The sequence below is a fragment of the Lutjanus erythropterus genome, chromosome 22 (genome assembly GCF_056507025.1).
Source record: "Lutjanus erythropterus isolate fLutEry1 chromosome 22, fLutEry1.hap2, whole genome shotgun sequence".
NCBI lineage: Eukaryota > Metazoa > Chordata > Actinopteri > Lutjaniformes > Lutjanidae > Lutjanus > Lutjanus erythropterus.
The window spans coordinates 24,642,717-24,659,506 of record NC_139338.1 but is presented as its reverse complement, the minus strand read 5'-3'; the positions used below and the strand labels follow the sequence as shown (position 1 = coordinate 24,659,506).

Sequence of the window (16,790 nt, the reverse complement as noted above, 5' to 3'; positions counted from 1 at the left end):
TATACAAATGCAGCATCTTGAAAGAGGGCGATTCAGTGAAAAAATATGATTGTGAGATGATCTCCATTCTACAGGGGGATGTTTTGCTTTTGTTTGTTTTATGACTTGTTGCTAAATGAAGTAACTTTTAAGTTGGACAGTTGACAAACACACACCGACACAAATACTTAAAGGGGGAATTCAGATTATTTGATGTAGGGTTGTTTGTCGATAGTCAGTGTGTTGTCTACAGTAGATGTCAGTCGGCACACCTCTAGTTAGAACAAGTGGGGTACTGCTGTGGACAGGGTCAGCGACAAAAGGTATTTTGGCCACTGACAAAAGATCCACTTAAAAAAATCAATATTAAGAGGAGTGTGTAATATTAAGAATATATTCATTGCTTTGCCATCAGACAGCCTTTTCTGATGGGAAAGTCCGTAAGTAAAACCTGTAATTTTACATAGGAATTGCTTATCTTCTTCTGCCTCGATCTGTTGGTTCGCTTGTAAAAGTAAATTGCACTGCGGCAAATAGGTGTAATCAACATGAAGTGAACACGACCTGGGGCTCCTTATACTTGATTAAAAAGAAAAAGAAAAAAACGACATACCAGGGTACAGCGAGGACAGAGAGAGACAGAGGAGAACTTGGTGAGTTTCACTTCTCGGTTCAGGAGCTGAAACTGTGCCACCGGCAAGCTTGAAGAAACAGAGCAGTGATCTCAGACAGCAGATTGACCCGGAGCACGTGCCATTCATCGGTAAATTATAAGATTTGTAAACAGATCCAGCTGTGTGCATTTGGTCAATTCATACTCAAACAGGTTTTCGTGGACTGCTGAAGGTAGTAAAGCTCATTTGTTTTTCCTGGCCGCATGATAGCTTTGAAATCTCTGTCTCTGTAGTTTGTCCCCTCTTTTATAGCCCAATGATGAAAAAATATTAACTTGCAAATTAATTGCATGGAAAGAAAATACATTTGGCATTTTAAAAAAAAAGCCCTAAGGTGATTCAAAAGGATAGTTTGGATTTACCAAAGTCACATATTACAATCAAACTGACATCGAGGCAACTCCTGTGTTCTGCGAGGTCAAATAAAGCAAAGTAAAGCAATAAAAATAGTCTAAATATGAGGTACATGTAAACTGATATAGATTTTTTTTAAGTGGCTAAAATACCTGTTGTTGTTGACCTTTTGCTTAGTTTCTATGGTGGTACTGCTCACTGCTTCTCCAAAGTAAAGGCGTGCTGACTGCCATCGACTGTAATACACTGAAAAGTGCCTCATATGACCCTACATCAAATAATCCAAACTATCGCTTTAGATGGCAAGGAATCAAATTTTTGTTTATTTCTTGTAGTAAAGTGACAGCAGGCTGCAGAGAGGAGCTTGCTGTGTGAAAGCACAGCTCCGTTATTCGTATGTGTGGCGTCTAATCCGTTAATCAAGCCTGTTCAATATGAGCTAACGGGACTGTTAACAGGATTAGTGCATTGATCTGCACACACAGACACACACAGAAAAACACAAGCATAGTGGCCCAACCAGATACTGCAGGCAAACATGGCCTCAAATAAACTTCACAGTACAGATATTAAAATCAAGATCAGAGGGTGAGTGACCCTCACTGACACCGCCGAATGAGATCACAATCACTCACAGCTTTCTGAGTCGATTTGAATAGAGTTCGGCACAAATGAATGCATGGTTAGTGCGATAGAAATGGATGGAAGCCGAGGAGAGGGGTGCAGAGGGGCGAGCGCTGTGGTAGCTCAACACTTCTCCTGTCAGTATATACAGCTGCTATGAATATAATTTAAATGCAAATGGGCCGATACTGCAGTCAAGCATCACAGAGAGAGTGAGAGTGCGAGTCTGTGTTTTAACAATAATGGCCGGGTTGCATTCAAATTCTCACCCATTCAGGGATAACAATATAATCTTCTTCCTCGGGCTCCAGAACAGCTGTTTGTGTGTGTGTGTGTGTGTGTGTGTGTGTGTGTGTGTGTGTGTGTGTGTGTGTGTGTGTGTGAGAGTACACATCCACGTGCATGTGGATCTTATTTTTTTTATTTCTTTTTTTTTTTTTTTTTTGGATGAGTGTGTGTGGGTGACTGCTGCTGCTGCAGCTCTGTGTTGCCATGGTGACAGTTGAACTTCAAGCTGAGGTTGAGGCTTCTACTGTAGTTGTAGTTGAAGTGGATGCTGTTGCATAAGGCAAAGTGTAACACGCAGATACACACACGACGATACACACACCATGCGAGGCAATTGGTGAGCTCCTTCTGGAGTGTGTGTGTGTGTGTGTGTGTTGTATGTGATGAAACAGCAGTGTGAGGACTGGTGTCACGCTATTGCCCCTCAGGAGACAGACAGGGAGAGACACAGAAGCATGAGAATGAATATTTCATCATCTGTACTACATAAAGCAAAGAATTACATTATCTAGGTCACTTTGTGTATTTTATAGTTTAGTCACAAGCTTATCTCTCTTATATAACAGGTCAAAAACACTAATCTCAAGTGAGGTAAAACTTTTCAATCTGTTTTATGGAGATCAGGTACAAGTTCTTTTAACTGGAGGAGCAATAATATCATATTTTCATCAGCAGCCTCATTACAGAAACTTCCTGTCTAGATAGAAGGAATGTAAGGTAGGATTTTTCTTATTTTGGTATTACAGAAGCCAACTTTAGGAATCTTATCTTACTTCTATCTTATCTCAAGTCCTGAATACTCCATTCAACATCAATTATCAACTTTTATGTCTGTTACCTAGCAACCAACACCACTTTTCTAATCTCACTGAGCTGAACAACTTTGTAATAGTTTTTCTTACCATTGAAACATACAAAAAATGGACCAAAAACAACAACAGGTACTTCAACATCAAGACAGATGAGTTGATGGTTTTTATAACATCTGTAGAGAAATCCAAAGATGTTCTACAGCTACAGGTGGAAAAGGGAAAATTAGGAGAGCATAACAGTTATCATACCAAGGCTAGGAGAAGTTATGATAAGATTTTGGGAAGTTCAGATGCTTGTGTAGTACTAACTAATAATGAATCAAAATACAAACTTTGACTGTTATGGCTTTTTTCCTGTTACCATGGTTACCAAATAGTTTAGATAGCATCTGCAAGTTAGGAAGTTTCTGTTACAGGCCTGCAGGGCATCAACTTCTTTTCATTATGCACTTAATCTGCAGATTATTTTCTCAGTAAATCTATTGATCGTAAAAATGTTTAAATTGTCAGATAATAGTGAACACTGCCGATCACAACTTCCTAAATGCTTGCTTTGTCAGACCTACAGTCAAAAACCAGAAGAGATTCGGTTTGCTTTCACAAAAGACAAATAAAAGCAGCAGACTGTTATAATTGAGAACCTGTAATATATATTATATATACAAAATGTTTGCCCTTTTTTCGTACAAAATATGTCTTAAACACTAATTAATTTTCAATCTATTTATTGTTTATTAACCGACTTCTTGTTTCAGCTGTAACTTTCATGTCATGATCTAAAATAACTCTTAAAACAACTGAAACTGATCTGGAAGCAAGCGATCTGTCACCTGTTTGTAATCTAGTTTCATTGTTTTTAAGAATGTCGTTAAATTAAGTGTAATTTCCTTTTTACTAGTGGAGGGATGCAACATATCGAGGGTGGGAGGAGGAGACGCTGTAGTATTACTGACATTGTGTGACCATAAAAGACGGTGTGTAAGAGAGAGAGATGGTGAGCTGTGAAAGCCAGAGAGGAGATGGAGAATAGAGGAGGGGAAAGATGAGTGAGTAAAAATTGGTGGAGGGAGCACCGGGCGGCCATAATACGCCAATTAGTTCCACTACCCGCAAGTCCCTGCTCTGCTCTGTGTTTGCCTTTGATCCGTCTAATTTTAACAATTAAAACACATTGTTTCCATGAAGAGAAGAACAGTGCAGGACGTAGTTTAACCCGTTGGTTGCTGCTATGTGTTTTTTTTTTCCTCACACTATTCCTTTTTCCTTATTTACTGTATGACATAAGATGAAACCTGCTAAGCACAGAAAACAAGAGGATGTTTTTAGCATTTTTTGAGCATACTTTATACATTATAAATCAGTTGTGTACATGAATTATGCAAATATACTTTATTCTTTACAGATGGGATTGGTTTATTTATATTCTGTCTCTGTGTTTAGGTTTATGTAGAGAGATGGCAAAACTACACACATTCTTTACTAAAGTGGAAGTACAGATACTACTGTAAAAAAAAGAAAGGTGGTAAAAGTTGGAGTATTGACAGCTTCTTTACTCAAGTAAAAGTGAAAAAGCACAGGCTCTGAAATGTACTCAAAATATAAAAGTAAAAAATTGTTTGTTTCCGTCTTTTACGTCATTTTTTGGTTGTTACATAGTTTTCGTCTCATTAGGAAATTGTTAGATGGTTTTTGGTAGTTGTCATCTTGTTATGTATTGTTCCGTCATTTTTGTCATTACATCTTTTTTGTCGTTTTCCTCATGTTATGTCTCTTTCGTTGCTTCGGTCTTGTTATGTCCTTTCGTGTTTTTGTCTTGTTACGTATTTTAAGGTTTTTGCCTTCTTAAATCTTTCTGTTATTTTTGTCTTGCTGCATTGTTTTAATCTTGTTAGGTCGCTTTGTTTTCGTTGTGTCTTTTTCTTGTTTTCGTCTTGTTACGTCTGTCATGCATGAGATGCATCGATGGATACACAAAGGCATCATCTTTTCTTTTTTATTGTTCCATCCATGTAGGTTGAAATCAGTCCTGATGTTGGAAAGGCAGTGCCCACTGTTGCTCAATAAAACTAATCAATAATTTTCCTCAAATGCATTAAAACATAGGGAGTAAAAGTAAATAATTATCAGAAAAGTCAATGCAGAAGTAAAGTACTGATACCTGAAACTTACTGAAGTACAGAAATCTCTGACGTACACACACATATAGAACCAAAGTATGTGCATCCTACATCACTGTTCTCATTTTTAGTTTGTATTTTTATGTTTCTGTAGCAGATGTGGGGCAGTAATTGGTACGGGAGATGATGAAGTGTGTGTGTGTGTGTGTGTGTGTGTGTGTGTGTGTGTGTGTGTGTGTGTGTGTGTGTGTGTGCTGACTCAAAGCAAGACTGTTGGGAGAATCATTAGACTCACAGCGAGGCCTCGCATTGAGGCTAATTACCACCTTTTGCCCTGAAGACACACACACAAACACACAAACACATTCTCTGACACTCACACATACCTTTATTGGGAGACCTCCAGATGCGGCCCCATAAAACCAGGCAGCAGTTAGTTGTGTAGTGAAGTATGGGTGCCAGAAGGTGCCAACAGTGCAAACAACATCCCTGCAGAAGGCTGCCATGTTCCAGCCCGTCTCTTTAGAAAACCCAGTAACTGGCACAGTCAGTGGACGCCTGGTGACCAGAGAAAGAATGACTGCTTTCACTGGAGTCCAAGTGTGTATGTGTGTTTTGTGTCTGTCTGGACTGTGTAATGAGTGCCCGGGGGGTGAAATCAATAAACTATTACAAATTTGCAACAATCTGATATTGTTGAATTTGCATTTCATGGCTGTCAGCTCTCAGTAACAATGTTTTATCAAGTCGTGCCCCCAATAATGAACCTGAAAATCTGATAATACTTTGGTTTGTGTTGACTCTTCTTCTTGTAAATATTTACAATTTTAATCCCATAAATGATTTAAAGCAAATAAGTGTAGTATAAAAACTAGAAGTAGAGAGAAACGGCTAGCCAGAATGGAAGAAGCTGATTATCAGTATTGTCCCATTCACTTTCATTTTGTTGTGAGTTTCCAAAATCAAATGACACTCTCTAAGGCAGAGGAATTCATAGAAGGTGAGGGTCTTTATTGACAATATTAAAGAGATATAACAGGAAGTACTTTCTTTATATCCCTATAAGTGTCACGGCACCTTCCCCTGACCATAACCTTTCTACGGGACTATCAACGCCCAGGAGGAGGCGTGCATCTAGTCACAGGCGAGATGTTACTCCTCAGCTGAGGAGGACGCCATTAATGTTTACATGTTGAGTAGATGTACGCTTCCCTCTGCGTCATGATTTGGTGTGAACTGTCTCTGTAAGATTTGCTTTCTATTGTTTGCTTTTAAGTCTCAAGTCACGTCAAGTCTCAAATCATCATTTTTGTGACTGACTCGAAGCCAAGTCCCAACTCTACATCTCTAATTAATCCTGATAGTTTGCTGCTTCAGGGGATATTAGTTTCTTATTAATTTGACTGAAAGAAAAGAACAGAGTAGCAAATTACAATAGCAGCAGCAATTAATTTAATCAGTCTTTTCATGTCTGCCTCTCTTTCTATCTGTCTCCTCGTCTGTGTGTGAGTCTCATACAGTATGCTTCATACTCGCTGATGTGTGTTTTCTGTTAAAGAAATGGTACATAATGTAGGATTTTGCTCACGTAACAGCACAACACAGCCATCCATGCCATATTGGTTATGTAATAATAAAAATAACATGATGTATGCATGTGCTCAGGGGCATTTTATGTCATTATGCACTCATTAGAACTTCCCAGAGTGCTCTGCAGTGTTGTTCTCAGTGAAACTCTTCTCTGGATTGCAGATTGCAGAGCCTCATGTTGATGATGATGATGATGATGATAATCTGTTACCTTTAAGCATTTTTGCAGATAGTATCTTGTTATTATACAGTCTGAAAGCCTTTGAACTCTTGCTCTTGATAAAAGCTGTTTTAAATTATGCAAATAAAAGTGAGAATCATCATTTTTTGCCAGTGCAGTGGCTTTTGACCCTGCATTGCTGGTGCCAAGAGCAAAAAAAGCAGCCATCTTAACTCAATCTGTGCAATTTATGATGTTGCTGATGTACTTAAATTACTTGTTTTGTCCAACCAACTGTCTAAAAGCACAAAGATTAATGGTACTGAGTACCCAGTGTCAATATTGTATGTCTCTTGTACTGAACTACGAATACAGACGCTGTCATTTAAATCTCTATTTCCTGATTTGGTTTGGCTTTGTGGCGATCTGCAGTAAAACTCAGAATGGACTTTTTTTTTTTAAATTGGCTTTCTTTTGTGATTGTGAACTGGACTGGACTGGACTGTTTTTGGGCTGTGATGAAAACAAAATGGAGTGAACTGAACTCTGAAATTTGGTATCGGCCGATACACAAAGTCCACATATGGGAATCAATACTGTACAGGTATCAGAACATCGCCGTTCTTGTTAATTAACTTTAATCTCTTCTATCTGTGTGTTCAGGTACTGAAGATCAGTCTGATCGGACACAGAAAACGGATCTTGGCCTCACTGGGGGACCGGCTACACGAAGACACCCCACAAAAACCTCCGCGGGCCATCTCCCTACGGGTGAGTGTGTTGTATGTAAAGTCCCTTTTACAATGGACAAAAAAACCCCACCAACATCTGGCTTTTGTCTTCAGTAAGAAAGGATATATACTCAGCATGTAGTCCTGGGTCAAATGCAGTAGTCACAGGTATTTGTCGGCTGCAGCTTCGGTACAAAGAATGACACAGGAGGGAACCTCAAATGACAGAGATTCAGTTAGAAGCTACAAAAAAACTGAGAGCTGAACACTCAAAAATGTCTTTGTCTCTGCTCTCCTGCACACAGTTAATTCTTGTCTTCCAGCTGAAAGGCAAGCGGGTCTACTGGCATTGAGAAAAGGGTCAATCACCTATTTTAAAAACCCACATAGACACATTAATTGTGTTGTAAAAACATACATCCATATATGTAAACCCTTAGCAACAAGGATTCAATTTATTATACACTCATCAGACAGAGGAAGAACGCCTCCATCCCTTCCCCAGATGGCCGTGTATTTCTCTAAAGGGAGCTACATCCTCCCCACTGCTGCTGTTACCACCCAACTGATTACCCAAATCTCTCAGGCAGGCACAAAATGGCCGCCCCACTGCAGTTTCCTCCTCCCTGCCGGCTTGTCCTGGATACTAATCACTAGGAACTGGCTTTCCCTCTCCCATCGGGGCTACGCTCTAATGTCCTTATAATAGTCTCTTGCTCTCTGTGCTGTCGAGCCTGGGGAGGCTTTCTGCTCTTGAGACGACGCTGAATTTGTCGACCTGGTCGATTCTGCTCCTTTCTGTACCTTAAAACAGCCTAAACTATCCATCTGAGAATTGCAGTACTGTACTGAGCCTAAAAAAGTGAAAAAAGTCACTGGGATAAAAAACAACAACAACAAGTCTTTGGATAAGAGAATAAAAACAGAAGAAGAACAGATATTAGAACAAGCAAATGTTTGGCATCTCTGCTTGATTGATTAATCGATTTGTTGTTTCAGCCCTAATTTCCCTCCACTCGCAAAATTCTTCACTTCAAGAAAAGAGGTTCCAGTGGCTTTTAGTTAAAGCACAGCAGGATTACACTGTATGGCTCAATACAAGTTACAGCTTCCAGTGTGTGAGCAGAGGGCTGTATTTACTCTGTACAGTAAACAAACTGGCTGACAGCTGAGTGTGTTGGACAAATGGCTCAGGATGAGAACTGAGATGCAAAGTTTTTGTAATTTATCTTCCACCAGCCAGAAATAATTAATAAAATCATCAGGAAAAGTCTCAGTATTATTATATGTAATCAACTGAAAGTCAGTAACCTCTCAGGAGAAATAAGCTGACCTTCCAGGGTGTAAGACCATTACACTGTTAAAACATTTGAGAATTTTAGCCTCCGTTCAGCTTGGAAAACCTCTTAAATGAACATCAGTTTCCACTTTAAGGATGAGCCGATGCTTTCACTGAAAGTGACTCTGAGCAGACAAGACTCAAGTGTTGCACAACCCTCATTCCAAAAAATTGGGAAGCTGCGTAAAACAGAAACAAAAACAAAATCAAATGATGTGCAGATCCTTATTAACCTGTTTTCAATTGAACATAGTACAAAGACAAGATATTTAATGGTCCAATTGATTTCAACAAAGACTGGAAAAGTTGTGGAATGCTCAAAAACACCTGTTTGGAAAATTCAACAGGTTCATTATTAACAGGTGACAGTGTCATGACTGATATTAAAGGGGTGTCCTTGAAAGGCTCAGTCGTTCACAAGCATGGATGGAGTGAGGTTCAGCACTTTGTAAAAAACTGTTTCGGCAAATAGTCTAGTAGTATTTCGCCATCTACAATCCATAATATCATGAAAAGATTCAGAGAGTCTGGAGAAGTCTCTGCTTGCAAAGGGACACAGAAGCATGCAACATCCAGAAATGCTGCAGACTTCTGTGGACCTGAGCTCAACTGAGATGGACTGATGTCGACATTTCAGATTCTTAAAAACAAAAAAAAAAATCATGAATGTTGTGTCCTCCAGGCTAAAGAGGAAAAGGATCGTGCAGATTGTTAAGAGCACTAACTTCAAAAGTCAGCATCTGTGATGGTATGAGGGTGTGTTAGTACCCATGGCATCATGGGTGACATCTTTTTTTTTGGCACCACAAGCACTATTTAGTTCCACTACACTGGAAGGAGGTAGACATCTCTACAGTCGATATCTCCAAAAATCTGCAACTCACACCAAAATAATCTAGATGGATAAATAGCACTACAGGCCAGGGGAAAATATATCTTGATTATTCTGGGGTGAACTGTCGATGTAACGACACTCTGATGGACCTGCTTATTGTTTCAAGACACCGCCTCTGTCCCCGATTCCACAAAGCACTTGATACAAGTCCTGAGCAGTATGGCAACAGTAGATGAAAAATAAAATGTGACAGTGCACAGTGAATTTCATTGCCCTACTTATTGTACCTGCAGCAGTGACACAGCACATTATGAAATGATAAATGAACTCTCTCTCGCTCCAATCTCCCCCACCCATTCTGTCCCAGGAGCCCGGCGGTAACCACACTCCTCCCCAGCTCAGCCCGTCGGTGGGCCAGGCAGCGTACACGGCGGGGGTCCCGGGCGGATCTCTGGACGTGCAGCACCTCATCATGCAGGCGGACGCCCGGCGCAGGCAGCGCAGCAATGACAACTACTTCGAGGACGTGCCGAGATCCAAGCTGGAGCGACAGATGGCCCAAGTCAGCATGGTGAGGAAGGGAAGGGAGGACAGGTTGGAGGGATGAATGGAGGCAGGGACAGGAAGAGAGGGATGGACTGGAGGAGAGTGTTATGAATGGTCATAGTCAGGATACAGTTGGCTGGATGAACACTTAAAGGATAAGTCTGGTATATTCTATATTTTTATTTTTGTCAACAAGGATGTTGTCTGCCATGAAGAGCTGCAACTAACACGTATTCTAATTATCAATTAATCTACTGATTATTTTCTGAATTAATCATTTCATTAAAATGGTAATAAATTTGTGAAAAATGCTCATCCCATCCCTCATCCCTTCACATTTAAGAAGCTAGAACCAGCAAACATTTTTGCTTGAAAAATTATTGAAATTGATGATCGAAATAGTTGGCGACTAATTTTTTTCCCTCAAATTCAAATAATCTGAACTATCACTCCAAGTCTTCTCCTTGTTACAATCAAATAATACAAATATAAATAAAAATCTGATTTCAGTGATATTTCAAAGTTGTTTTCCTGTAAATTTACAAATTGGATGCAGTAATGAACTAATAAGCTTTCAGGCAGCATCACATTTCTAATCGGGACGGTGGAATATATCTTAATCATAAATGAAGAGTCTCACTAATTAAAAGCTGCTCCCTAATAGCTACAAGATGCAAGCCAAAAGTGTTTTATCTGCCTGTTTGGTTGTTGAAAACCCACCATTAATAATCTGCAGCACCATCTGACACCAGCAGCCGTCAGCAGCAGTTTAGAGCTCATATAAATTTTACAAATACGGAAACATGAAATTTATGCCTGAAACTTTGCACTATAAAAATATGAAATATGCAAAGTGCAATCAGGCATAAAGTACTGCTTTACCAAATTAATGTTTATCTCTAACGTCAAATGATGCAGCACTTAATAGCTCTGCATAAACAAGACATACTCTTTCAGAATAGTTTCAACTTTCCAGCCAATTTTAGTCTCATCCAAATGCAGAATTAGAACTTTATGACTTCCAATCAGGACGTCACAATGATTCACACACACACACACACACACACACACACACACACACACACACACTTACAGTGATGATGTGCACACACGTCTGAGGCAGCAGCTGTGTTTTGATTCAGTGTGATTGGGGTCTTTTTGTGTCTGTGTGAATCACACAGCTTATCAGCGCAGACTATCACGCACACTTGTGGTTACCCTGCTGAATCTCTCAAGTGTGTGTATGTGCGCACGCCTGAGTGTCACAGTATATCCCCCTTCTTTTAGACACAACCCTGTGAGGTGGCACTGATGAGTCAGCTTTGGCAGAGTAGAAGAACTGTTATAGACAAGAAGAAACATCTTTATTCTCTGATTTATTACCCCTCTTCTCTTGAATGTCAAATATTTCTTTCATCCTTCTGTTCTCCCCAAAGAAAACAAGTGCAACAGCTGCTGACTTCTTTCTAGACACATTCCTGGTCCTTAAAGGGATAGTTTGGATTATTTGATGTGGGGTTGCGTTATGGATTTTCAGTGTAACTACTACAGTAGATGGAGGTCGACATGCCTCCAATTTGGAGAAGGAGAGCAGGACAGGAGCACCAGCACAGAAGCTAAGCAATGCACTGCTGTGAACAGGGACTGCAGAAACATGTTTAGTTACCTAAAAAAAAAGTCCAACCAAAAAATTATCAGTTTAAGTGTAATATTTTCAGCGCTTTACTTTGCCATCAGACAGTTTTTTCTGATGGGAAACTGCTGTTGTGTAAGACAAATATTGTGATCTCCAAACCAACCAAACTCCACAAGGAGATACAGTAATTTTACCTCACAAAACATAGGAGTTGCTGGTCTACTGCTGCCTAGATTGGTTCACTCATTTGTGTTGTTGCGTGACTCCGATGTTTTAAAATGTTCATTAAAATGTTTTATTTAAGTGGTTTGGTTGCCTTGGGGAGAGTGACATTTGGCTGATATAACACAGGAGTTGCTGGACTACCAATGCCTAGAGCAGTACTGACCAAATTATGTCAGTACTGCTGAGTACCAATTTATGTTAAATCAGTCTGTGCCAAATTTTGATATCTGCAGTCGCAAGTATGGTTACGCTTTTCAAAACTCAACACACACAACACTTCTGCTGCAGCCAGGGCAACACATTGAACCAAACACAAAGTACAGTATAACTAAAACTAAAATTGTTAATCTGGTAGAGCTGAGCGTAGATTTGGCCAGTGCCTGTTTCTACAGACTTCTCCCCAGGATGTTTATCCAACATCTTTGCATCAGATCATAAGATCTCCACACGCCTCACCGACTTTCTGACGGGGATTACACACACACACACACACACACACACACACACGCACACACACAAGCAATCAGACATAGCTGGACACATAAACATACAGTCACAGGATGTGTGTGCAAGAAAATCATCTGGTTCCATTTAGTGATGAATGGGGGACTATAAAATAAGCTTAATTGTTGTTCACAGACATTTGAGAAGTATGCAGATAGGATTTAGGTATTTCCTTTGTGTAAAAGGTGAAAGCTCACTGGGTGAAAAAGCAGCAGAGTCTTAAACTGAGCTGATGAACAGGAACATTTAGACGCCGAGCATAATTCATCCAAGTTTAATTTCCTCTTGGATGTTCTCTGAAGCGTGTCCCTCTGAAGACATGTCCATGTTCAGCCTGAAAGCTGTTTCATTATGAACTTACATTTATCAGGCCAACGACTCATGTCAACACGGGTTACGCAGCACAAGCCCGCCATGTCATGCCCCATCTTGTAATCTTCCTTGTGATCCTGCTTGTGTCCTAATGTGCGATTGGTTGTCGTTTCAGGCAGGCGAGTGGTGCGAGCCAATCACGTTGCGTCCACCAAACGAGGCCACCTCGTCCACTCCGGTGCAGTACTGGCAGCATCACCCCGAGAAGCTCATCTTTCAGTCCTGTGACTACGAAGCCTATGTGAGTCTTACCCCCTCACCTCACTTCACTCTTACATGAGTGTTTGCATGTTGGCCTGCAACTAACCAATTAATCTGCAGATGATTTTCTTAATTGATTAATTGATTGATTGTTTGGTTTATAAAATGTCAGAAAATAGAGAAAAATGTCCAAATATTCAACTCAGTGTGCTCAAATTACATGTTGTCTTGGGATGTGAATTGAAAAGATTCTATTGATACCAATGCCATTATCAATTCTGCTTATTGGTCCAATTCTTTATAGATTCGCTCACTGATTCCTGATCAATTCAATCAAGCTAGCTGTGGTCTGTGAGCTATCTGAGGCAACAGCGTGTCTGACAAAGAAAAAATCCATTAACCCTGCCTACCAGGGATGTTAGTGATTAAACATTAATCAATCATTACCAATAAAGTTTAACAGATTAAAATGTATTTATCAAACGTTAATCAATGGCAGTAATTGCACCTCATTTGTTTTGTCACATTTCGTATGTTATTGATTAGTCATAACAATGTGCAAAATACAACATATATACAGGTAATTAATTAAATACAGAAAAAAAATAAAATAGGGCTCAATTAGTGCCATTTCTAGAACAACAAGCCCGATCAAACAAAATCATGAGAAAACCTGTGAGCTCAGCACCATACAGTGACAAATCGATTAATGATTAATCATTAATATCCTAAGTTCCAGTTCTCAATTCCCATCCCTAGTTTTGTCCAAAATCATAAGACATTCAGTTTACTATCATACAAAACTCAGGAAGAACAGCAAAAAATCACATTTGAAAGGATGAAACTAGAATTGCTTTAAAAAAAAAACAATTAAAGGGACAGTTCACACCAAAATCAAAATACATATTCTTCCTCTGGCCTGTAATGCTATTTATCCTTCTAGATAGTTTTGGTGTGAGTTGCAGAGTTTTGGAGATGGCAGCTGCAGAGATGTCTGCCTTCCCTCCAGTATAATGGAACTAGATGGCTCTAGTCCTGTGGTCCTGGCAAAAACATACATTTGAAAAATTCAACACCAGTGTCTCTTTTCAGAAATCATGACCAGGTTGCTTAAGATAATCCACAGAACTTGCGAGCAGTTTCATGTAGGAACTACTTTTTTGCTGCAGTAGAATCTACTAGAACTACTTTTGAATCTACTGGAACTACTTTCTTTCTAACAGATGTTCCAACAGGAAACTTCCAACCACAAGGTCTGTGGATTATCTTGCATAACCAGGTCATGATTTTTGGAAAGAAACACTGGTGTTGAATTTTTCATTTGAATATTTTTGGTGCTTTGAGCACCACAAACCAAGTTCCATTTAGTCCCATTATATTTGACAGAAGGCAGACATCTCTACAGTCGATATCCTTAAAATGCTGCAGCTTCCACCAAAACTAACTAGATGAATAAACAGCTATACAGGCCAGGGGAAAAATATTTTTTTTATTTTTGGTTTTGAGGTGAACTGTCCATTAAAAGAGTTAACAATTACCAGAATTGTTGCCTCAGTCTTCTGTTGATTGCCTTGTCAGATAATTGACTAAGTGAAACAAGTTTACGAGGTGATTATTTATCATTGACAACAAGGTGATATAATGAGATTTCAATGTAGTTCCCCCTGGATTGATTGACTGGAACTGGTTGAAGAGATCGATAAAAATATAGATAGGAATAATTTGTATGGAGGAGTGCTGAGGATGACTTAAGCAGTCTCACAGGCTGAGGGAGGAAGCTGCTCCTCAGTCTGGTATTATTAATAATTTAACAATATTAGTCATATTACTCCTAAGTTAATAATATCAAAGATCAACGACCTTCAGCTTCACCTTTCAGTCAATACTGAACTCAGTTATTCTCTGCACTTTGATAAATTTAGACCTTTGCCAGTTACATAAAGAGTGTTATGTATCCACGTTACCACGGTTACAGCCTTGCACCTGTGATTGGTTATCTGCTCAGCATCCACACTGGAATAATTACTTACTCAGAGCAGGTAAAACAGTGCAGAAAATCAATATGAGATGCCATTGGCTCTGAGAAACAAAGAGAATGACTTGCAATTGGGTATCTCAGAGATGCACGTTCTGATTGGTGAAGAAGTGGAGTCAATGAGAGCGTGGTGACTAAGTAAGAGAGAGTGGGAGATAAAAAAGATTGAAAAATTCAGGTTTGAGCAAATGGGACACGGAAATGTGATGCTGAAATCAAATATGAATGAAAGCAAGCAAAGATGAGATAGAGGCAGTGAATAAGAGATAAGCATCCCGAGAGCACATCTTCGTTCAGTCAAAAATTGCCCCTTTTTCGTTTTCTTACCTTAGAAGATTGATAGCTACAGCGTGGACCATTAGGCTTGTGACAGATGTACGACTACACAGCCGATGTTTTAGGCGGACGGTGAAGAACGCACAACGGGTGGGCCGTCGGGGGAAAATATGGAGGTGCTTTCAAGGAGCCGTTTATGACAACATCTCTAATGCTCGCTGTCCCAGGACAACGGGCCCCAGAAAGCTTGGAAAGTGAGATAAATGAGCAGGAGCCACAACAGAGGAGGAGGCAGAGCGCTCAGTACGAATATTGGCAAGCTGGAGGGAGACGTAGAGTGAATAAGAATAAATTAGATGGATAAGACAGTGATGAGAGGCAGAGAGGAAAGAGAGGAGTGCATTGTGTTTGTGTTAATAGAGAAAGCGCGATGGTAAAAAGCCAAAAGGACAGAATAAAAGGATGCGTCAGCCCTGTTCTCATTTTCATCTCGGGCTCCAAATAAACAAAACCTCCACTTTCACAGGCACCTCAGATGACATCTTAACTTTATTATGTCAGCTTTACAAGCAGAGCTCCAAAATATTATCTGAAGTTATTACAGATCCATTTCCAGTAAAACCCTGCAGACATTCTAACATCATTACCACACTAGACATCATTAACAGCCAGTGTTATCTCAACATTGACTCTGTGTGCTCCGTTATACTCATCTAAAAGCTTCTGTAGATACATCCAATATACAAAATATTAGGGAGTCCGTCCTCATATTAAATTGCAGCTTGTTTAACTGATCTCTTCCTTTGTGACTAGTGCAGATTTGTCTTTTTTATTCGCTGAAGGATAATGGCTTTAACCTGGATATCCCCTTCATGAAACAAGTAATCACCTCCTGTATTTTGCACAAAATATTGCACCGTTTTTAATTTTACCGACAAAGCTCCATTCGAGCTCTGACACCACGGATGTTGTCATCATTAAATTCTTCTACACTTCTCCTTCGTAATGTCAGTTTTAAAGCTGGGCATAAACCAAACATAACATTTAACAGTGTTAAAGGTAGAGCTGCAATGATTAATCGATAAGTTGTCAACTATTAAATTAATCACCAACAGTTTTGATAATCAAACTGAGTAATTTTTTCTACTCTTCAACTCTTTTACTTTTGCAGTCATAGTTAAAGGACAGTTCCACAGTTTTTCAAGCCTGGCTCAAAACAATAGTTACATGGCTATGTTAACGATGAAATAATGAAATATCTACAACTATTGGCTGGATTGTCATTAAGTTTGTACAGACAGTCAAGCTCCCCTTAGGATACACTGTGATCACATAGCTGATTTTTCATTTCTATGTCAATTCGTCGCACTTTTTGCAGTAATGTGGTCCACGGCTAAAATTTTCAAAACAAATGACTTTGCCCTCAGCCACCATTGTACTTTGTATTTTGTATTCTTTGCGTAGGTGTTTTAGCTTTTAGTTCCAAGCACCA

At 39.5% G+C, this 16,790-nt stretch overlaps 1 protein-coding gene across 2 annotated transcripts in view; it reads left to right on the top strand.

Moving 5' to 3' along the window:
* anks1b (ankyrin repeat and sterile alpha motif domain containing 1B) overlaps positions 1–16,790 on the top strand; it is a 297,352-nt gene that overhangs the window by 264,915 nt on the left and 15,647 nt on the right. For both annotated transcript variants that reach the window (XM_084710483.1, XM_084710482.1), the window contains exons 20-22: positions 7,262–7,369; positions 9,871–10,074; positions 12,902–13,027. In XM_084710483.1, coding sequence (XP_084566609.1) covers positions 7,262–7,369; positions 9,871–10,074; positions 12,902–13,027 — 438 coding nt within the window. The remainder of the gene's footprint in view (positions 1–7,261; positions 7,370–9,870; positions 10,075–12,901; positions 13,028–16,790) is intronic.